The sequence below is a fragment of the Siphateles boraxobius genome, unplaced genomic scaffold (assembly GCF_051911475.1).
Source record: "Siphateles boraxobius isolate OS27281-9 unplaced genomic scaffold, OSU_SipBor_1 37, whole genome shotgun sequence".
Classification (NCBI taxonomy): domain Eukaryota; kingdom Metazoa; phylum Chordata; class Actinopteri; order Cypriniformes; family Leuciscidae; genus Siphateles; species Siphateles boraxobius.
The window spans coordinates 5161887-5184422 of record NW_027508997.1 but is presented as its reverse complement, the minus strand read 5'-3'; the positions used below and the strand labels follow the sequence as shown (position 1 = coordinate 5184422).

Below are 22536 nucleotides of genomic sequence, written 5' to 3'. Positions count from 1 at the left end.
ATATAATTTTAATGAAATAAATGGCTGCCTAAATATATACATAAACTCTGTAAAATAAGTGCACTTTGTAATACTGTCAAATTAAAAGCTTTCCCTTCAATTACATTTAAAATAATTATGTTTTTAATAATCTTTGTTGTGCTTTAAATTACACTTATTTTGATGTGTTGAACATACAAAAGCACATGTAAAATACTTATAATTTTAATTGTAGTGTATTATTCGATATTACATTTAAAGTTCATATATTTCAAATGTACTAAAGTGCAACATCATCATTACAAATGTGTAATTGCAAATATATTACATATATATATATATATATATATATAAATACACATATTATATATATATATATATATATATATATATATATATATATATATATATATAAATACATGACATACAAATTCCAATAGAAATTACATTTAAGTATATTTTAAGTTTACTGTAAATGCTTGATGTAAATTCAGCAATCCATTTTAACCATAAATCAAATATAACAGAAGCAATTTGTAAATGCTAATTACATTTAATGATAATAAAATTAAATTAAAACTTTACATTCAGCTTGCACATTTCCGTGTTCTTTTAAAGTGTACTATTTCTATAACAAGTACACTTAATAGTATGCTATAAAGTGTATTTCATTTACTTTTGCTTTGAATGCCACTTGCTTTGTTATTCTTTTATATAATGCAAATACATTCATATATTCTTATGGCCTTTAAATTGTGTCTTTTCAGAGTCAACGCTGTTAAGTATAGCTATTCATTTCCCTCGTTTCCTCTGTTTCACCTTACATACACACACTCAGTGCAGGATCCCCCAGATGGCTCCATGTCACCTAACAGGAACAAAATCCGTCAGGAATAATGTGACATCGGTTGGACAAACACACACACAACGACAACTCCAGACAGACCATCCTCCTCCACTGCTGCAGTGAGCCATCTGTGAATCAGAAAATGATTTATTTATTCAGAGATAAACATCTCTCCTCCTCACACAAAAAGACAGGCACATGAGCACAGTCTTTTTTTCTTCCTACATTGTGTATGTGTTGAGCAGAAAATGAGCTGGGAGGAAGACCTGGACCCTCCGTCTTCCTCTAAAAGATCATTCTGTTTCAGTCTACCGCACAACGTCTCAGTTTCTCCTCCTCATGCTTGATGGATGGGAAAAATGACGAAGGAGTGTAGATGTACAAAGAGATGAAAAATCTGAATGTCTGTGTCCCCTACCGATGTCATTCTGAGTTGTGAGGACATCCTCTCTAGAGTAGCAAACAGCACACAGAGCCCCCGAGGAACACTGTTCCAGCAACTGTACAAAAAGATCTCAGCTTAAATCAGAAAAATGACTGAAGTTAAGCAAAAACCCAAATGCTTGTCCTTTATCCAGCAGAGAAAAGAGTTCGATATGAACCATCACTGTCAGAAGAAACAGCTACTAAAGAAGTGACAGAAATCAGCAGAGTCTTTTACAGTTTACAGAGATACTGCACTTGAACAGATAAAGAAGTATTTATCCCTAACACACACACACGTAGAGAGAGAGAGAGAGAGAGAGAGAGAGAGAGAGAGAGAGAGAGAGAGAGAGAGAGAGAGAGAGAGAGAGAGAGAGAGAGAGAGAGAGAGAGAGAGAGAGAGAGAGAGAGAGAGAGAGAGAGAGAGAGAGAGAGAGAGAATGCTTCTCATTGTTCTGCGCTCATTTGAATTCACAATAAATGTTCTGTTTGGGCTTACGTTTAAACTTATTTTTTCTAGACACGGGAGCTGAAACAAAATTTCAACTTGATAACATGCTTTAAACATGCTTGATGACAAATGTTTCATTATGCAAGTTTGGGGTCTCAGAGAAAATGAATAAACATGCCATATTGTTTAGATTGGTGTACACATTGTAGTACAATCCTGTCCGTTTTTTCATGCTTTAGAAAAATTAGCACCAAACTGAAAAGTAAAATCTATATTTTAGATCAGTGATTCCCAACCTTTGAGCACCTTAGGGGGGGTGTCAAGAGTTTGCAAGGATGGCGTGGGAACTTTGAATGTGCTTTGAAGACAAATATGGATGCAAAAAAACGGTATGGCGTATACAGGGATTAAAGTTCTCCGTCGCTACGACGGATTTCCGTTTATTGCAGCGAGTTTATGACAGATTTCCGTCAATTGCAGGGTTCCCGTCTGTCCTTAATGTCTTAAGTTCACTTTTCATAATTTTATGCCGCTAAGTTTTTCATATACGCAGGGATTAAAGTGAAAAAAATTCTTCTGACTGAAATTTTTTTCTGGCCAAGTCATATTCCTTTAACTTTATTTAAATAGTCGAGACCAATAGCGTTTTAAGGGGTGATGTTGTAAACCGCTTTAATATTGCCAGTTTGCATATTTTAAAAGCTATTATAATCTATGAAAAAAAAATGACTTAGCTTGACAAATACTCAACCATCTACATAAGTTTTTAGTGCATGTTTTTATTTATCTTATAAGACAAAACAATGCTAAACTACATTAATATATAGTTTGTTCCATGGCAAATCGTTTTGGCTGAGGGCAAAGTGAAGTTTCATAACTTTATATATTTAGGCTATTTAACTTTAACTTTGTAGCCTATTAGAGAGCTGACTAATGTTTCACTGAATTGTTTGCTTTATTTCTCATTGCATAGCTTCGTATACACTACTTAGTTTGAGGTAAATTACGAGATGTTGCAACTGTAATTCCTCTGCATCAGCATTAACAAGTGCATGTCCATCAACAAACCGATTATTTTACTTGTAATAATTTATTTACAGAGTATTTTTCAAATATATTGCGGGGTGAACACGTGGAAACTGTATCAATAACAGCGCATGTATGCAATGTATACATTAGCCGAGCTCTAGTGTGAACGACTGATGTAACATAAACGTTGGTAAAACAAATCTTACTTCGTGCATAATCTTTCAGTTTTAGGTAATAGTGCCCCACAACAACGGATTAGCAGAAGTATTTCAGTAAGATAGTAATAATGTGAGTTAACCAGTTAGCAGGAGACCTACACAATATAAACTCAAAACTAAGTATTTTGAACACCATCTTTCACGAGTAAGCGGTTTGCGAATCCCACATTGAACTACGAGATTTGAGAAGCAGTCGTCAGTAAAATAAAGGGAACACAGCAAAAGTTTAGGATCATACTTCTGTGGTATCGTGGTAAAGATTAATTTTAACCACTGATTCTTCACATGCTCCTCCTTGGGCAGTGAAAAAAACGTCTCGGTTACATAAGTAACCCTCGTTCCCTGAGTAGGGAACGGAGACGTTACGTCGGATGACGACGAATGGGGTTTCGCTTAGAAAGCCTATCAACTTCGAGTATTACAAAACAAGCCAATGGCAAAGAAATGCCATGGGTCTGCGGAATTTGCATGACGTAACTCCGCCCCACCTCGTGGGTATAAAAGGAGGACGCCAGCAACAGGCAGATATGTTTCTTCGCTGAGGAGCCAAGACTGAGCTCAGGCGATCCCCGCGGTACAGCGGAAAGTGGCAGTCAGACGTAACGTCTCCGTTCCCTACTCAGGGAACGAGGGTTACATATGTAACCGAGACGTTCCCTTTCGTTGTCACTCCGAGTTACGTTGGATGACGACGAATGGGGTTACCAGTCTTATCACGCCACCTTCTCAGCTGTCTTCCAGTGCCCTGCGTAAATCTGAGATCCCTGTCGTGAGACTGGCACGGACGAAGGACTCCTATTTAGCACAGGAATACCAAGGTACACTAGGGAGAATATTCCAGTTCAGGGGAAATATGCAATTACTGCCAACCCAGAGGGGGGGGACTTAGAGAATACACATGTGACCCGAAGGAGACATGGAGAACACTGGGGTGTCCAGCCGCAGGTGGAATATTTCAACCCCAGGGGTGGCAAGGTGGCTTGCCAAGGGAAAGACACATGCTCAAGAGGCTTACAGTGGAAATACACATGTGGGGGTCGCTCAGGGGAGGGACCATGCACACGGGAGGCACCTAGCCGACGCACAGGCAATAGACACTGGCGCCAACGTCAGGAGTGCTGGAGGAACTCAGGGCTTTCGGGGAAGCTCACCTGAGGAGAATATCGCACGTATCCAGTCCGTGGAGTGGAATGGCGAGCAAGCGAAGACACCTGAGCGGGTCCAGTACTAGCTGGTTGAAGCGAGTACATGAGAGGACACTGGCTCCACTCGGAGATTGTAGAATCTGGCGAATGTGTTAGGTGTCGCCCAGCCTGCAGCTCTGCAGATGTCTGTTAGCGAGGCGCCATGCGCTAGAGCCCAAGAGGATGCCCCACTCCGGGTGGAGTGGGCAGTCACACCAAGGGGGCACGGTCGACCTTGCTGCTGGTATGCCAAAGCAATGGCGTCCACTATCCAGTGAGACAACCTTTGCTTGGAGAGAGCCTTTCCCTTCAGCTTCCCACCATAACAGACAAAGAGCTGGTCTGAGGTCCTGAAACACTGCGTCCTGTCTACATAGGCGCGGAGGGCGCGTACTGGACAGAGCAGTGCCAAGGCTGGGTCTGCCTCCTCCGGGGGCAGCGCTTGCAGGTTCACCACCTGGTCCCGGAAGGGAGTGGTAGGAACCTTGGGCACATATTAAGGCCGGGGTCTCAGGATCACGTGAGAGTAAGCCGGCCCAAATTCCAGGCACGCTTCGTCAACGGAGAATGCGTGCAAGTCCCCCACCCTCTTGATGGAGGCCAATGCAACCAGGAGCGCTGTCTTCATAGACAGGAACTTAAGCTCCACTGATTGCAACGGCTCAAAGGGAGCACTCCGCAGGGCAGTTAGAACCACTGAGAGGTCCCAAGAGGGAAAGAGAGGAGGGCGAGGAGGATTCAGTCTCCTCGCTCCTTTCAGGAACCTGATGATCAGGTCGTGCCTTCCAACAGACTTACCTTCGACCGGGTCATGGTGTGCGGCAATAGCGGCAACATAGACTTTCAGGGTGGAGGGAGACAGCCTTCTCTCCAGCCTATCTTGAAGGAAGGAAAGCACGACACTAATCGAACATCTCCGGGGGTCTTCTCGGTGAGAAGAGCACCAGTTGACGAAGAGGTTCCACTTCAACGCATAGACGTGTCTCGTGGACGACGCTCTAGCGGAAGTGATGGTAGCCGCCACCGCTGGTGGTAGGGTACTCAAACCTGCCTCGTCCCGTCCAGGAGCCACATGTGGAGGTTCCAAAGATCGGGACGAGGGTGCCATAGGGTGCCCCGTCCCTGAGAAAGGAGGTCCTTCCTCAGGGGAATCGGCCAAGGAGGTGCTGTCGCGAGGAGTACTAGTTCGGAGAACCAGGTCCGGGCGGGCCAGTATGGTGCGACCAGAATGACCTGCTCCTCGTCCTCCCTGACCTTGCGCAGGGTCTGCGCAAGAAGGCTCACTGGGGGAAACGCATATTTGCGGCCCCGCGGCCAGCTGTGCGCCAGTGCATCCGTGCCAAGCGTGCCCTCGGTCAGGGAATAATACAGGTCGCAATGGGTCGAGTCGTGAGAGGCAAACAGATCTATCTGTGCGTCCCCGAACTGGTACCAAATCAGCTGAACCGACTGGGGATGGAGTCGCCAATCTCCCGGGAGGGGCTGAAGCCGTGAGAGCTCGTCGGCTGCACAGTTCAGGGCTCCGGGGATATAAATGGCATGAAGCGACCTCAGATGCTTCTGACTCCATATGAGGAGGTGGCGGGCGAGTTGCGACATACGGCGGGAGCGTAGACCACCTTGATGGTTGATGTACGCTACAGTGGCGGTATTGTCTGAACGGACTAGTACGTGTTGGTTCTTGAGCACGGCCCGGAAGCGGCGCAAAGCAAGACGTACGGCCAGCAACTCGAGGCAATTGATGTGCCAGAGGCGGCGGGGTCCTGTCCAGGAGCCCGCGGCAGCACGTCCATTGCACATGGCACCCCAGCCCGTGGAGGAGGCATCTGTCGTTACAACGACGTGCCGCGAAGCTCGTTCCAGGGGCAGGACGTTCCAGAAGGTCTGACGGCAGGACGGAGTAACTGTTACTCGGAAGGTGCCGTGTTGCCATGCCCACCTCGGGACTCGGTCGCGAAGCCAAAGCTGAAGCGGTATCATATGAAGCAATCCGAGCGGCGTTGCCGCGGCTGCAGATGCCATATGCCCCAGGAGCCTCTGAAAGAGTTTCAGTGGAACCGTACTCTTGCCCTCGAACTGTCTCAGGCAAGTCAGCAGTGACTGCGCGCGCTCGCTCGTAAGCTGCGCGGACATGGCGACCGAGTCGATATCCATACCGAGAAAAGAGATCCTCTGCACGGGGCAAAGTTTGCTCTTTTCCCAGTTGACCCGAAGGCCCAGACGAGCTAGGTGCCAGAGCACTAGGTCCCTGTGTTCGCATACCTGGTCTCGAGAGTGAGCTAGGATCAGCCAGTCGTCGATGTAGTTCAGGATGCGAACCCCGTGTTCCCGAAGGGGAACAAGGGCTGCCTCGACGACCTTCGTGAAGACACGAGGAGACAGGGCTAGCCCGAAAGGGAGAACCACGTACTGGTATGCCTGCCCCTCGAAGGCAAACCGAAGGAACGGTCTGTGTCGAGGGAGAATGGAGACATGAAAGTAAGCGTCCTTCAGGTCGATTGCTGCAAACCAATCCTGGGGCCGCACACATTCGAAAATGCGTTTGGCAGTGAGCATCTTGAACGGCAGCCTGTGAAGGGAACGGTTCAGCACACGCAGGTCCAGGATTGGCCGTAACCCACCGGTTTTCTTGGGGACAATGAAGTACGGGCTGTAGAAGCCGGTCCTCATCGGCCGGAGGGACGGTCTCGATCGCACCCTTCGCCAGCAGGGTGGCGATCTCTGCTCTCATGATAGGGGCGTTGCCACCGACCAAAGTGGAGCGGACTCCCCTGAAGCGGGGAGGAGACCGCGCGAACTGAATCGCGTAGCCGAGCCTGATCGTCCGTGCGACCCATCGGGACAGGAGGGGAAGCTCTAGCCAGGCTCCCAAGAACTGTACCAGCGGGGTCATACGGACCACAGACTTCCCACCGATGGTGCAGCAGGGCGGAATGACTGGCCCGGACGTGGACGGCATAGCGGCCCGGTGTGGGGGCACAGTCATTAACCGCGTCCTGACAGAGGAGACCAGGGAAGGAAGAACGTTCCACGGGGGTCTGCTCTGCCAGGGGGCTGGCGACAGAGGCGGAAGAGAGCGGCACGGTCCGGGGACGGCGCGCACTGTCAACCGGCTCTGGGACAGAGGGGGACGAGGGGTGCACGGCTCGGGGGCGGCGCACCGTGTCGTCCGAGAACTCTGTGTGCTCAGGGATGGAAATGTTACTTCTTTCTTTAACCACATTAGGGTTCTGCCCACCCGTGGGTGAGCAGCGGGGAGTGGAGAACAAAAGATTCTCCCCCGGCCCTCCACCGGGGGAAGGAGTGGTCCTGCTACCATCTCCTGAGAAGTAACCTTCAATGTCCCTGAGCAGCCCGTCTCAGGAGCGCCGCTTGGCCCGGCGTTTAGCGGGGGGCGGGGCTGGTGAGGGCTGGGGCGCCTTCTTACGGCTTCCTCCGCGACAGGGCCCGGGTGGGGGCTGCTGCTTGGGCGGGGCGGGAGGGGCGGGAGCCGCAGGAGGGCGCCCTCGGCGGCGAACAGACTGAGGGATCTGCCCGGTCGGCTGGGTGGAGGCAGCAGCGGGCCGTCGGGGCAGAATGTGCTTGAAGGCCTCAGTCTGTTTCTGGGCGGTGGAGAACTGTTGGGCGAAGTCCTCCACCGCACCGCCGAATAGGCCGGCCTGGGACATGGGGGAGTCGAGCAGGCGAGAGCGCTCAGCATCCCGCATGTCAGCCAGGTTCAGCCATAAGTGTCTCTCCTGGACCACAGCTGTGGACATCACCAGACCCAGGGAGCGTGCGGTCACCTTCGTCGCCCGGAGGGCGAGGTCAGTGGCGGCGCGCAGCTCATCGAAGAGCCCTGGGTCCGTCCTACCCTCGTGCATGTCCCTTAGCATCTGGGCCTGATAGACCTGCAGAGTGGCCATGGCATGCAAAGAGGCAGCCGCCTGTCCCGCCGCTCTGTAGGACTTCGCCACTAGGGTAGACGAGAACCTACAGGCCTTGGATGGGTGCTTAGGCTCGCCGCGAGAAGAAACACTCTGAGGACACAGCTGCATCGCAACAGAGCGCTCAACTGGGGGGAGCCCAGTGCACCCACGGGCGGCTGCCCCATCGAGGGGAGGAAAGGCGGATGAAATCAACGAGCGGTCGCGGGAAGACATGGGAGTCTTCCAGGACTTCGAGATTTCATCATGCACGTCCGAGAAGAAAGGTATTGGGGCAGGCTGAGGACGGGAAGCCGCAGCTGCACCCAAAAACCAATCGTCCAGCCGCGAGCGCTCAGGACAGGGTGGAGGGTTCCACTCCAAACCAATGCTCGCGGCCGCCCGGGAAAGCATGGCCGTTATCTCTGGATCGGACTGAGCCACAGCCGTATTCACACCCGAGGGTGGCAGCTGTGACGAGTCGTCACTTCCAGACGAATCAGACCCGCCTTGTGATGCTGCGATTGACATCGCATCTTCCTCTAGAGCGCCAAAGGACACCCGCGGGACCTCAAAGGACGGTCCCGCGGGGATCCCCTGAACGCTCGCGGGTTGCAAAACTGGAGAAGGTGCTGCGGGGCACGGACGAATAGTCGGCGCTTTGTTCCACACAGTCACCCTCAGATCACCCTGGCCACCAGCCGAAGTAGAGCCTCACGAGGAGGCGCTAGATCGGGGTGTGGATGAGGGGACTCTCACTCTTGCGAGATCACTGAGTCTCGATCTAAGTGTTGCGATGGTCATGTTCCCACAGAAAGAACATGACTCATCCACGAGCGCTGCTTTAGCGTGATTAAAGCCCAAACACACCAAGCAGCGCTCGTGCCCATCAGAGTCAGACACCAGCCGACCGCAACCAGAAGTGCACGGGCGAGGCATCTTTAAAAAGACATGCCGCGTGCAAGCTCTTTTGTGAGAGAAACTCAGTGCTGAAGCGCCCGCGGAGAACACACTCGCTGGCAAACCACGCTCAGATAAGCAGGAAGTGTGCACTCGCCGGGAGATCGCCGTCACACCAACACTGGAGAGTTGCTCGTCTCGTAAGAAGCTGACAATCAGAGATAGCTTAAGGAGTGAAGAATTACACTTGGCTCCGAAGCGAAAACATATCTGCCTGTTGCCGGCGTCCTCCTTTTATACCCACGAGGTGGGGCGGAATTACGTCATGCAAATTCCGCAGACCCATGGCATTTCTTTGCCATTGGCTCGTTTTGTAATACTCGAAGTTGATAGGCTTTCTAAGCGAAACCCCATTCGTCGTCATCCGACGTAACTCGGAGTGACAACGAAAGGGAACTGGCTTTAACTTCACTTTGTGGAGCACAGCATCTTCTCGACATGATGCTATCCAGTATCCACAGGAATCAGCTGCAGTGTTAGAGTTTCAAGTTCCCCTGGTGTCTGCACGCGCAATAAGTGGGCGGGCAATATGCTAACGTTTTGTCAACGAAACGGCTTATGACTCATTTGAAAAACGATTCATTTCATTGACTCAGAGTCGACTTACTTTTGAAAGACAATAACTTTATATACAGAGCACTTTCAGATTTAAAACTTTGCAGGATGTTTTCATGCACTTAGAGCTATGTTACACACAACATGAAAGGTCATTTTCAAAAATCCATAATGGGGCCCTTTAATTTCAAAAAATATCTGGTCGTTCAGGAATTGAGGGACTAGAAATGTTGTAAAAGCAACGCAAATATTTTATTACTCAACAGGTGAGTAAGGTATTTTATTGAACAGATGGCAAATTGGCATATGTAGCTCTAAGAGTTCATTGTAATGCATTATTGTAAAGGGTCATTCATTATGGTTATTGTAGACCTGTGCTGGAATTTATTTTTAAGTAAGTACCGTGTCTATTAATGTGTATAGCTACAATAACGTCTTCAGCTAGTCAGCTTGAGATCATTTCCATCTAACCTGGTTATATTTCTCTTAAGCCTTAGAGAATGTTTTGTGTGCAGTATGATAACCATATTCATCCGCAGTCACATAGAGCCGACGCACAACTAAAACAATGTTCTTCTGTAAAATGCATGCAGTTTTGTTTATTATCTGCTAGAGGGGCAAAAGTTACATAGTATTCCTTTAATTTCAGAAAATACACATCTGGGGGAATGGCAAAATGACGATTGAAATGTTTTGAGTGAGAATTATAGTGTCATTTCTCAGGTCAAAGTTATACATCATTGCAGTTTTGGACTGGTCAAGAGTCTCATAAAACCCCTGCAGGCTTGCTCACAAAGCCAAAAGTGCAGCAAAGCAGATATTCCAGACTCACTCAATCACTTTTTCAATCTACTTGCATTGTGCTGTGGAAAAACTTTGCACAAGTTTCCCCAAATAACTCTGAAATGACAAGTGACATTGTCAGTCAAATCAGAGGCTGCGACAAGCAAGCTTGTTTTATGTCTTTGCTTTGATTTCTGTTTTCATATTGATGGGAGGAAACTTTGATTTATGTATGCTCAGTGATGGAGGGAAAAAACTCTTTACTGATTACTTTATTTTATTTATTAAAATAAAGGTCATGTGTTGTGTAATCAGCAATGTAATGAGTCAAGCTGTGTGCATCAAACAATAATAGGGCATTTATTCCTTCACATACATCAAGAATTCAAATAAGGGTGATGTAGGAAAGGAAAAATATGATCCTAAAGATATTTTAAAAGGCCAACGTTTTAACACATATGCTTACTTGAGAGACACTGACAGAAATTTAGATGTGCTCTTCAATTATTCCTTCACAACTGTCATATACAGAATAATCACACCAATTTACAGCCGAGGCATTTCAATGCACTGAGGAGTATAATAAACCTTCTCTCACTGTTTCAGTCATACATTAACATAACAATAAATCAATAACCAGAGAGGGTGCTGTTTTTATGCTTTTTATATTTTATTAAAGGGTTAGTTCACCCAAAAATGAAAATGTTGTCAGTAATTACTCACCCTCATGTTGTACCAACCCCGTTAGACTTTCACGAAAATAATAAATGTAGCATGGCAATAGCAGAATTAAAATGAAAGTTTAAAGTTAATGAATCAGTCAGTCAGTCAGTTTTTAGTAAATGGATTTCCACTCTACACGATAAATGTAACCATTTAAAAGAAAAAAAAATTTGGCAGTGCCATCTTGCAGTACTACAACTTTTGCCTTAGTTAAACAGATACAACGGTACAGAGAGACAGTTAAAGACAGCCAGATAAGATAGGGAAACTGGAAAGCCACAAGACATCAGAAGACAAAAGGGAGGCCACAATTGCATTTCTCCTGGAAGTATAAATGAGTTTTACAGTGGTAAAACAAAGGACAAAATTGTTGTTGTTTTTTTCATAAACTGCCGCTGAAACGGAGATCAGTAGTGCTTCACTTACCAATACACATTCAGACACAAGTCCCACTGTCTCAAGATTTCCATAGATATACTAATTTGATTAATATATGCCACAATGACTGTCAGAAATTAATTAATTTCGGGCTGCATGCGAAATCGCATACTTATACATTAGGCGAAAACAGTATGTGACAAAAGTAGTATGTCTGTATAAAACAGTAGGCAAAAGTACCCGGATGACCGACTACTTCCGGCGGGATTCTGATGTTTACTGTCCCATGAGGCCACGGGAGATGATTTATGAATGGCAGTGATTGAAGCAACGTAAATGACGCTGGTAGGGCACATGATAATGACAGCATGGCGAATGTATTCATTAGGCTACATTCATACACACACTCATATTATATAGAACATGCTTTTTTGCGGTTGTGAAGTAGGCTACTTATACAAGATAAGAACCAGACGCAGCCCTGCTGGAGTCCGGATTTATTTTTGTTCGCCTACTTTTTATCACTAATGGAGCCCATTGGTCTATTTGGTGACAGATATGAGTTTATCTATTACGATTCCAGCAACTAATAATAAAAGCAAAAAAATGTAAGGCCAGAATCGAAACTATGCATTAATAAAAATACAGTTAAAAATGCAGTTGCTATTATAATAATAATAATAAATCTTTTGTTATTAAGTTCCAACAAACTCTGTGACATCACAGGTTGTGCTGCAAGATGGCACTGGTACAAAACCTACGCCTATAACAACATATTTTTTTCAATAGTTAAATTTATCGTGTTTGTTATTTAAAAAAATACTGCTTTATTTACACTTTAAGTTTTGTTATATATATATATATATATATATATATATATATATATATATATATACAGGTCCTTCTCAAAAAATTAGCATATTGTGATAAAGTTCATTATTTTCCAGAATGTAATGATAAAAATTAAACTTTCATATATTTTAGATTCATTGCACACCAACTGAAATATTTCAGGTCTTTTATTGTTTTAATACTGATGATTTTGGCATACAGCTCATGAAAACCCAAAATTCCTATCTAAAAAAATTAGCATATCATGAAAAGGGTCTCTAAATGAGCTATTAACCTAATCATCTGAATCAACTAATTAACTCTAAACACCTGCAAAAGATTCCTGAGGCTTTTAAAAACTCCCAGCCTGTGGCCCCGTCCACACTACTGCGTTTTCGTTTAAAAACGGAGAATTAAAACGAAAACGATCTCCGTCCACACCAGCGTTTTAGCTGCGTATTAGAATTGATCTCCGTCCACATTAAAACGACTGAAAACTCGGATCACGTGACCATTCTCCAACACTGTGCATGCGCGTGCCGGTGTAAACAGGAAACGGATGGACTATTCCTCAGATTTGATGAGGAAGCAAGTAACGTTAGCTACCTCTGCAAAGATTAGAAAATGTCGAAGACCAGAGATTTCTTTTCATGGACCGCCGCTGCACACGGGAATTGTCATAGATCGCTCGAATAATAGTTTGCCTCCGGCGCATGTAGGCAGTTATAGCATTGTAAAATGCAGAATTTGCTTGCACAACAGCTGCTAACAAAGACATCAAAGTCAGTAACGCTTGTAATTCGTTATCCATGTTGCACTCACTAACATCAGCTACGTAGTCCAGGATGTTTTTGTTTGTTTTCTTCCGGTGACGGGACATGTGATGGGTGGCTGACGAATCAGGGAAGGATACGTCATGGGTGATGACACCCAATCATAGAGCCGAGCGTGACCTTCTACGTCATCGTTTCTAAACTCCTCCGTTTTGTCCCGTCTACACTAAAACGCCCTCCGGAGATTCAAAACGAAAAACGGAGCTGCAGCGTTTCTAAACTTCTCCGTTTTGGGTCTTCGTTTTTCCCGTTTTAGTGTGGACGGGAGGTGCAAACGTAGCAAAAGGTCTCCGTTTTTAAACGAAAACGCAGTAGTGTGGACGGGGCCTGTTTCATTACTCAAAACCGCAATCATGGGTAAGACTGCCGACCTGACTGCTGTCCAGAAGGCCATCATTGACATCCTCAAGCAAGAGGGTAAGACACAGAAAGAAATTCTGAACAAACAGGCTGTTCCCAGAGTGCTGTATCAAGGCACCTCAGTGGGAAGTCTGTGGGAAGGAAAAAGTGTGGCAAAAAACGCTGCACAACGAGAAGAGGGCACCGGACCCTGAGGAAGATTGTGGAGAAGGACCGATTCCAGACCTTGGGGGACCTGCGGAAGCAGTGGACTGAGTCTGGAGTAGAAACATCCAGAGCCACCGTGCACAGGCGTTTGCAGGAAATGGGCTACAGGTGTCGCATTCCCCAGGTCAAACCACTTTTGAACCAGAAACAGCAGCAGAAGCGCCTGACCTGGGCTACAGAGAAGCAGCACTGGAGTACCCACAGTCAGTGATGGTCTGGGGTGCCATGTCAGCTGCTGGTGTTGGTCCACTGTGTTTTATCAAGGGCAGGGTCAATGCAGCTAGCTATCAGGAGATTTTGGAGCACTTCATGCTTCCATCTGAAAAGCTTTATGGAGATGAAGATTTCATTTTTCAGCACGGCCTGGCACCTGCTCACAGTGCCAAAACCACTGGTAAATGGTTTACTGACCATGGTATTACTGTGCTCAATTGGCCTGCCAACTCTCCTGACCTGAACCCCATAGAGAATCTGTGGGATATTGTGAAGAGAAAGTTGAGAGACGCAAGACCCAACACTCTGGATGAGCTTAAGGCCGCTATCGAAGCATCCTGGGCCTCCATAACACCTCAGCAGTGCCACAGGCTGATTGCCTCCATGCCACGCCGCAATTTCTTTCTGTGTCTTATCCTCTTGCTTGAGGGTTTCAATGATGGCCTTCTGGACAGCAGTCAGGTCGGCAGTCTTACCCATGATTGCGGTTTTGAGTAATGAAACAGGCTGGGAGTTTTTAAAAGCCTCAGGAATCTTTTGCAGGTGTTTAGAGTTAATTAGTTGATTCAGATGATTAGGTTAATAGCTTGTTTAGAGAACCTTTTCATGATAGGCTAATTTTTTGAGATAGGACTTTTGGGTTTTCATGAGCTGTATGCCAAAATCATCAGTATTAACACAATAAAAGACCTGAAATATTTTAGTTGGTGTGCAATGAATCTAAAATATATGAAAGTTTAATTTTTATCATTACATTATCGAAAATAATGAACTTTATCACAATATGCTATTTTTTTTTAGAAGGACCTGTATATATATATATATATATATATATATATATATATATATATATATATATATAAAATATATTTGTTATTATATAGTATATATTATTTCAGTTAACGTTCATTTTATTCCAAGTAACGAAAATGTTTGTGCTTTCAGTTAGATAATAACCCTGCAGCAGCTGTGCAACGACTCCAAACCCTCTATGGATGTTTACATAAAACCTAGTTTCTGAGCAGACATCTTTGTTCAAAGTGTTGAATAAATGATTCTGTCTCTGCCTTCTTCTGAAAGGAAAATCCTGCTGTTCAGTTAAGAAAATAAGAATCACGACACTGGAGTAAACCAGGAATGGAGGGAAGATCTGACAGCTGAGACTTATTTCATTCTCTTTTGTTTTCTCCCCCTTTTTAACTTCACAACAAATGTTTCACTAATGTCTCCCTAAAGCCCTCATTGGCTTTCATTGATAAAAATGGTCAGTGGAAAAATTCAAAAACACCTACTGTCTTCAGGAATATGAGTCTAAATGAGACATAATTCAAATTTGTTTTGTTTGAAGTTCAGTTGTGGACTCGCAGTCTGAACCTCAAACACACACTAACTGCATAACTTTGTTTGTTCTTGAATGCTGAATATTGTCTTTCATTATTCTAAAACACTAAAAAAGACAAAGAAAAAAAAACATCCTACCTTTCAGAGAAAGTAGTTGTGATGTAGAAAATGCCAGAGGAAGCATGTATCAGTCATTTACTGACACAATAAAAGAAAAACAGTAGGAAACCTGGAACCACAGTGCTCCTGAAAAACTCTAAAGCTACTGACAAAACTGGATTTTAATGTGAAAACTGTTTCCTCTGTGCAGATTGTGTCTACAGAATTTTAATCAGAATAACTTTGGATGTAAATATAGCCCAGGATATAAGTTCTACCAGGATTAAACTAATGTTTGTTATATCTACATTGTAAAAATGATATGATCAATAAGTTATGACAACATATGTTTCTACATTGCTTTAACTCACCAAAAAAAGTTTTACATTTTTAAAGTCAGGTAATTTTTAAAGTCAATGTAATTTAATGTAATGTAAATTTTTACAGTGGCCATACTATCATTGAATACTATCAAAGTGTTATATCTACGCTTCATTTAGCTATAGGATTATATCCATAATGCAAGGTTTACAACTGAAGGTGGTTTTAAAAAGTTTTAAAAAGTTCTTCTAGAGGGAAATGTACACCTAAATTATGGAGATTTTATTATGAGGGGGTAAAAGAGAGTGACAGACAGTAGTAATAACACTACTACGGTTAGACCTGAGACTCAGCACAAACTGAAGCACAATTTAATTGTGATTACTTGAGGCTTTCATCAAGACCTGGGAGAAAAAATATTCCCCAATTTAGGACAGAATCATCAGACAGCTGAATAACAGATTTCACAGCTGAAGTGGATCCAAATGTGCTGAGAAACGCTCTATGATTTCTGTAATAATTGCATTTGTGTTTTGCAAGCGTATATTTAAAACCAAGGCTTTTTGAACCACGTGTGATGAATGATGAATATATTGGAATGAATAACACTAAATATTTTGTGTTTTTTGAGACAGTTGGAACAACAGAGTAGCCATAAAAGGACCAATTGTCTTGCATTTATTGTTTTGAAAAGACAATAATGTGTTTGCGAGAGGAATATAAAGAGCTATAAAGATAATCTGTAAAATAGCCTAAATGTCTCTCATATAAAAGAATATATATATATATATATATATATATATATATATATATATATATATATATATATATATATACACACAAGTCAAACTTCCCATGATCCCATGAGATTTAAAGGTGGTAATTTTTAACAAGATCCCAAATCTTAACATCATGTGCAGCACTTTTTGCAACAACACAATCACAACTCATGTGTGAAGGCTGTAAAGAGCGGTTTTCAGATAAAGAGACAGTGTTTACATAGAATTAAAATGGAGGAGTTTTTTTGTTGCTAAGCCTTTATGGTAAGAGAGTTGTGAAAATTGGTGATGAAAAACTAAATTATAACAATTCTTTCTTTGACAAATACAAGCTTAAAATTTTGAGTGTACTTCAAGAAAACAAAGTTTAAAAATACAGGAACATTTACATGGTAAATGGTAAATGGACTGCATTTATAGAGCGCTTTCACAGACCCAATGGCCACCAAAGCGCTTTACATATTTGCCTCTCATTCATTCACCCATTCACTCAATCATTCATACACCGACGGCGGTGAATTTACAGAAATGCTGCGTGAGACTTGAGTTATCTGTGAGCACATACACCTTCAATACAAATGCCCTTGTAATGCCATGCTAATGTATTATAGGTTCTTTCGATGTGAATGCCTGAACAACACTTCACAGTAGTGTAGCCTTAATGGGCTCTTGTCCTTCTAGATGTGAGAGGAATACCAACTTCACATAGTTTTTAGTTTTAAGGCAGTTGACACAAGGAAACCAGAAAACCCTCACCCACCACCAGTTAAAATACAGAACCATGATACTTGTGAGTTATGACTAGCCTCACACTTACTCTAAGAGGACATCCTCACCCTCCCTTCATTCCCAGCGCAGCATGATGACACAGGCAACTCGTTATTATTAAATCAGAGGAAAGAAGTGCTAAAAATGGATTATCAAGAATTGTGTTATTGCTCTGTCGGCCTAGATATGAATGTGACATACGGCCTTGTCAATCAGACATCTCAGATCTGTTGGCAGACACACTGCTGCGAACTACTGAATTATTTTAGACAAAAGCGTTACAGGATTATTCAAATTGCCATGAACTTGGACTGAAGCATAACATAGCAATTAATAAGAAGCAATACTGCCCTCTAGAGGAGAGCTAGTATATATTGCAATGGTTTTATTTTGACCCATCCAGACAGTAATAATATAATATAACAATATAAATTCAGACTTTAATTAACTTGAAACACAATGAACAATGTTATCAATTGACCATTTGTGGACAGTTAATCAGGCAGGATCAAATGTGTAAATGGCTTTACTTGAATGGGCCTTTTACACCTGAAGAATCTCTCACCGGGATAATATAAGCTGTCCTGCTTATTTGGTGTGGTTTCCTCAAAGGCAAAAAATAGTTCAAAATAAACTGTGGGTTTTCAACTTTTCAAATGCCTTCTTTGAACTGTGGAATTGTGCATTACACCTTCAAAGGAGAAGTAGTTCCTCCAAATCTCCTAAATCGGAACATCCTGTATTTTTCAGGCATATTTGTATATATTACCCTCTGAATATATGGCAAATGGCTCACCAATGTGAATAAACCAAAAACACACACTCTTTCATTTGCTCACGTAGCTCGCTATCTCTTTATCCAGGCTGAAGGCAAAACGGTGGTTGAGGAAGAGGAGCTGACCATGAGGAAGGAGTCTGTGCAACAATACGTCCACTCGATCACTTTTCAGCAACACCTGAAAATAACAGCTAAGTCAGCCAGAGGAAAAAAGGGGTAGTGTCAAATAATCAATAGCTTGGCGGTCTGCCTACGTATTTCGAATACGTTTCCTTGTTCACTGACTGCCAATAAGTCTGGCCTTAGTCATACAGTAAATAGAAATTATATAATTCTGGTGTAAACGTCTGAAGAAAATACCCCTGAGCTCATCGAGTTGCTTTTCTATGGATGTATTGATTACAGTGTAATCAACAGCCTTAACATGTTATCTCATACAGACTGAGGTGCATATCCTTATTTCAATTGTGCCCACTTTCAGGCATATTGGTGGAAAGAAACTAGGCCAGCAGACATAAGAAAATCTTACACTCTGTCTACTTCTTAATAAGATTATGGAAATTCAATAGAGGATCAGTTCAGCTATAACAAAAGTCATTTTCAGAATCTTAAAACTGCATGAATCCATTTAATGACATAATGTAAACACCAAACATCTCAGGCACATTCACTCGACAGTCACTCAAACACACAAGAAGAATAATGTTGTTGTTTTTTACCATTCAAAAGTTTTGGGTCAGCAAGATTTCTTTAAAACCAATAGGACCCAATAAATTTATCAGAAGTGACAGAAAAAACATGTACAACTATTACATTGTTGCGAAAAAATCTATTTCAAATAAATGCTATTTTTAAGCTTTCTATTCATCAAACAATCTTGAAATATTTTTTAGCATTTCCACAAAAATATTTGCTGCTTTCTTGAGCAGCAAATCAGCATATTAGAAGGGTTTCTGAAAATTCAGATGTAATGATGCTGAAACTTCAGCTTTGTAATCACAGGAATGACATTTTAAATTTAAGTTATTTTAAATTGTAATTATATTTTGCATTATTACTGGTTTTATTGTATTTTGAGGAAATATATCAATGCAGCCTTGTCGAGTATAAGAAAATTCATTCAAAAAACGTTACAAAATCTTACAGACTGGTAGTGTATATCCTCCATTTATTGGACACATTTAAATTCTGGTTCTGCATTACACCTGCACCCAAACATACAAGTAAACAGACAACACATATACAAACATGTACATGCATGCACACAGACAAGATACTACAAGAACTATTGGCTGAACGAACTACTGGATGTAACATATGTAAGTGTATTAGAAAGTGACATAAAAATTATTATAATGTAAATATTTTTCCCATGAAGGAACTGATAAAGGAAAGAAATCAGAAAAGAGATTCATTAAGTCTTGAACCCCAAGTACTGCAGTAGTAATAGTCATGTTTACCTGAGCAAGCTAATACAGTATTCATAAAAGCCTGTTCACACCAAGAACGATAACTAGAACGATAACTATAACTATATTAGCAGACACACCAACACACAATGTTGTTTATTATAAACTTTATAATAAATGTTGTCGTCTGCCGCTTTAAATGCTCAAGCTCAAGCTCAAGCTGGTGATGGCGCAGTGGATAAGACACATGCCTGTGGTGTGAGAGACCCGGGTTCGAATCCACTGTGAGACACCAATGTGTCCCTGAGCAAGACACTTAACCCCTAGTTGCTCCAGAGTTGCTCCTATAGTTTAAAACTATATCGTTATCATTATATCTTCTTTTAGTGAGAAAAGAACTTAACGCTAACTAGATAACTCTAATGATAACTATATTAGCATCCACACCAGCGCATAGTAGTTCTGTTTATTATTGTCTGTCATTTTAAAAGCTTGACCTCTAAAAAGCAGAATGATTGCTGATTGGCAGTCAGTGTTTTTATCGTGATTTCAATGGTATCGTTCCTCTGTGCTGTTATCGTTATAGTTGTGTGTGGACTTTGCAACAAAAAAAATTATATCTAAAACGATTTTTAGAATAATATCTTTATCCTTATCATTAGTTATCGTCCTTAGTTTTATCGGTCTTTAGTCCTAGAAAACCTCACCTCAGCACCAGGTCCCAGCAGACGTAGATCCTCCAGGCAGTGACGTGCAATGTTGCGAAGGGCTCCCTCTGCGAGCAGAAGGTTCTCATGTGGTCTGCAGACAAGAGTGAATGCTAGTGACTGCACCCCCAGCCACAGAACAACACTCCGGTCTGGAAACAGCTCTGCATTGCCCAGGGAAAACACACCCCTGTCAGCTTCCCCCAGAGCTACAGCCTCCTCACCCAACACAGCTTCAGTGCACAGACTGCCTGAGGCTTCCCTACTCAGTGCCACCGCACTCCTCACCTGTCTGAGAGAGAGGAAGAGCAGAAAAAGAGATTATTGATCCATGTTCATAGGTATTGACAAAATACCATCGTTACTGGAGTTATTGATCATGCAGATACTTGGGCTGCATCCTAAATTGCATACTTCTCTACTATATATTAGGCCAAAACAGTATGTGACAAGAAAGTATTATGTAGTATTAAGTAGTATGTCCAAATTCACAGTACTCATAAAAGAGCAGGAGAGCAGTTCTGGAAAGCTTCTCTGCGACTGGTAAATTATTTTATCATCTCACCTCGCTACCACGTGGAGTTTTTCTTTCTGCATCAGTCTCCTCTGCTCCTGTGCATAATCACGACCATCTCCGGTCTCTGGTCCGAATACACGCGCGTACAGTAACCGGATCTCGCCAGCGGACAGAGCGTTCACCGGGCACACCGTGTGGATTAAGAAACACAGCACCATGTCTGATTTAACATTTCATAAAGACCATAAGAATACAGACCCAATTACCAGACTTACTGACACAAAAAAGGTGCCCGCTGTATGATAAACTTGTAATAAATTTGTGTCAAAGTGTCATTCTGCCATTGTGGACAAACTCTGCATTATTATTTCCGTATTTGGTCACATGACTGTGAATCAGCTGATCATTGCGCAGTTCCACTTTCAACTCTAGATGGCCCTCTTGGATGCTGTTGAACTGATGTGTCCAACTGTTACTACATTTATTACAATATTTGGGATATAAATATTGATTTGAATGATTCTGATGTGCTCTATAGCCATACAAATTCAATAAATTTTTAAATAAATAAAAAACGCAAATGCAAATTTATTCTAAGATAAAGGCTGAGTAGTGGACCATTTATATATATATATATATATATAGAGAGAGAGAGAGAGAGAGAGAGAGAGAGAGAGAGAGAGAGAGAGAGTTCATCTTATCTTACCACGGGTCAAATGGGATCTTTTTACTTCCAAATAAAGACTATAACTTTTTTTCCAAAAATCCCAAAACACATTGATCTTCAGGTTCCTTTATTCTATACCCGTAGGAAAATTAGATTTCAGTGAACAGGCTGTTTATCATACATATAGACAATAAAATAGTGATGTGTACAGCATAGCTATTCATCAAAAGTTCTGATATGAGATTTTGTCTCATCTATGCTCAGGAGAAAAGAATTAGTGTGTGTGTGTGTGTGTGTGGGGGGGGGGGGGGGGTAAGATATATATATATATATATATATATATATATATATATATATATATATATATATATATATATATATATATCTTTCATTTATTAATTAAATGTGCTGCAAATACTGTTCTTATGCCACCACCAAAGTTTTTCAAAATATGCAGATCTACAGTAACTAATCTGGATTTACATTCTACAGTGTGATCTTTGAGGTATGCAAATTGTAACAAATCTGTACCTGCATATCTCTGCCCAACGACCTCAAATACACAGAGATATTCTCCAATGCGTACATGTTAAACAAAGAACCTACGCATGCAAATTCATGCAGTGCCATTGACAGAAGACTAAGTTGGACGTATTCAAACACATGCGCTTGGACACACACAAAGAACAGCTGTTTTGCTTAACAACTGCTCGTCATGCTCACTTAAACCATGAGGGAGGAGGACACACATCTCCCCCCACATCCTGCTACACTGAACATTACATAAACACACCACATACAGTCAATGTGACATCCAGCACACAACCTTTACTGCGAGATAACAAAAGAAGAATCAATGTTCTTATGTTAGAAGAAACAGGACTGAGACTAGACTAATAGCCTCCCCAGCTGATAATGGATTAAATAAAAGGTTTAGCTAAAGATACAGGAAGACAGGAAACAAAAGCCAAGGCCACATTTAGAGGATCTTGCTGCTGCAAAAGCACTAGGATGTGGTTACAATGATGGCAAGTCTCCAGCCTCTGGCAACCAATTCTTGTAATTTTTAGATTCAGAGGCGGGCTAATCAAACAGAAACACATTGTCAATGGAAACTCAGTATGTGTAAGATCCTCTTACTCAAATTGGTCTTTTTACTGGTTTGCTCTCTGCGGTGGAACTAAAACTAAATATCCAAAGAGGGAAACAAAACCTGCAGTTTCAGCCTTCAAACTTAATAGGAAAAGATTAGATATTGCCTCCAGCACACA

At 42.7% G+C, this 22536-nt stretch overlaps 1 protein-coding gene across 2 annotated transcripts; it reads right to left on the bottom strand.

The window, feature by feature from the left end:
- Positions 1–610: 610 nt before the first annotated feature.
- Positions 611–20995, bottom strand: ap5s1 (adaptor related protein complex 5 subunit sigma 1). Of its 2 annotated transcripts, none has more exons than XM_077197226.1 (3): positions 20647–20977; positions 20082–20373; positions 611–954 (listed from the first exon to the last, which is right to left on the bottom strand). In XM_077197226.1, exons 1-3 carry the CDS (start codon positions 20814–20816, stop codon positions 844–846), a joined length of 573 nt encoding a protein of 190 aa, XP_077053341.1. In that variant the 5' UTR covers positions 20817–20977; the 3' UTR covers positions 611–843. The 2 variants fall into 2 exon arrangements, with proteins under 2 accessions (XP_077053341.1, XP_077053340.1); XM_077197225.1 differs by lacking the exon at positions 611–954 and adding an exon at positions 17558–18143 and having other exon boundaries at positions 20647–20995.
- Between the last annotated feature and the right edge of the window lie 1541 nt (positions 20996–22536).

Excerpts from the sequence above, each read along its gene's own strand:
- ap5s1 (XM_077197225.1), bottom strand. The coding sequence starts at position 20,816 with ATGGTGCTGTGTTTCTTAATCCACACGGTGTGCCCGGTGAACGCTCTG. Across the intron at positions 20,374-20,646 it reads AAACTCCACGTGGTAGCGAG|ACAGGTGAGGAGTGCGGTGG; the intron begins GTGAGATGATAA and ends CCTCTCTCTCAG. Across the intron at positions 18,144-20,081 it reads TGCTGGGACCTGGTGCTGAG|GTGTTGCTGAAAAGTGATCG; the intron begins GTGAGGTTTTCT and ends TGTTATTTTCAG.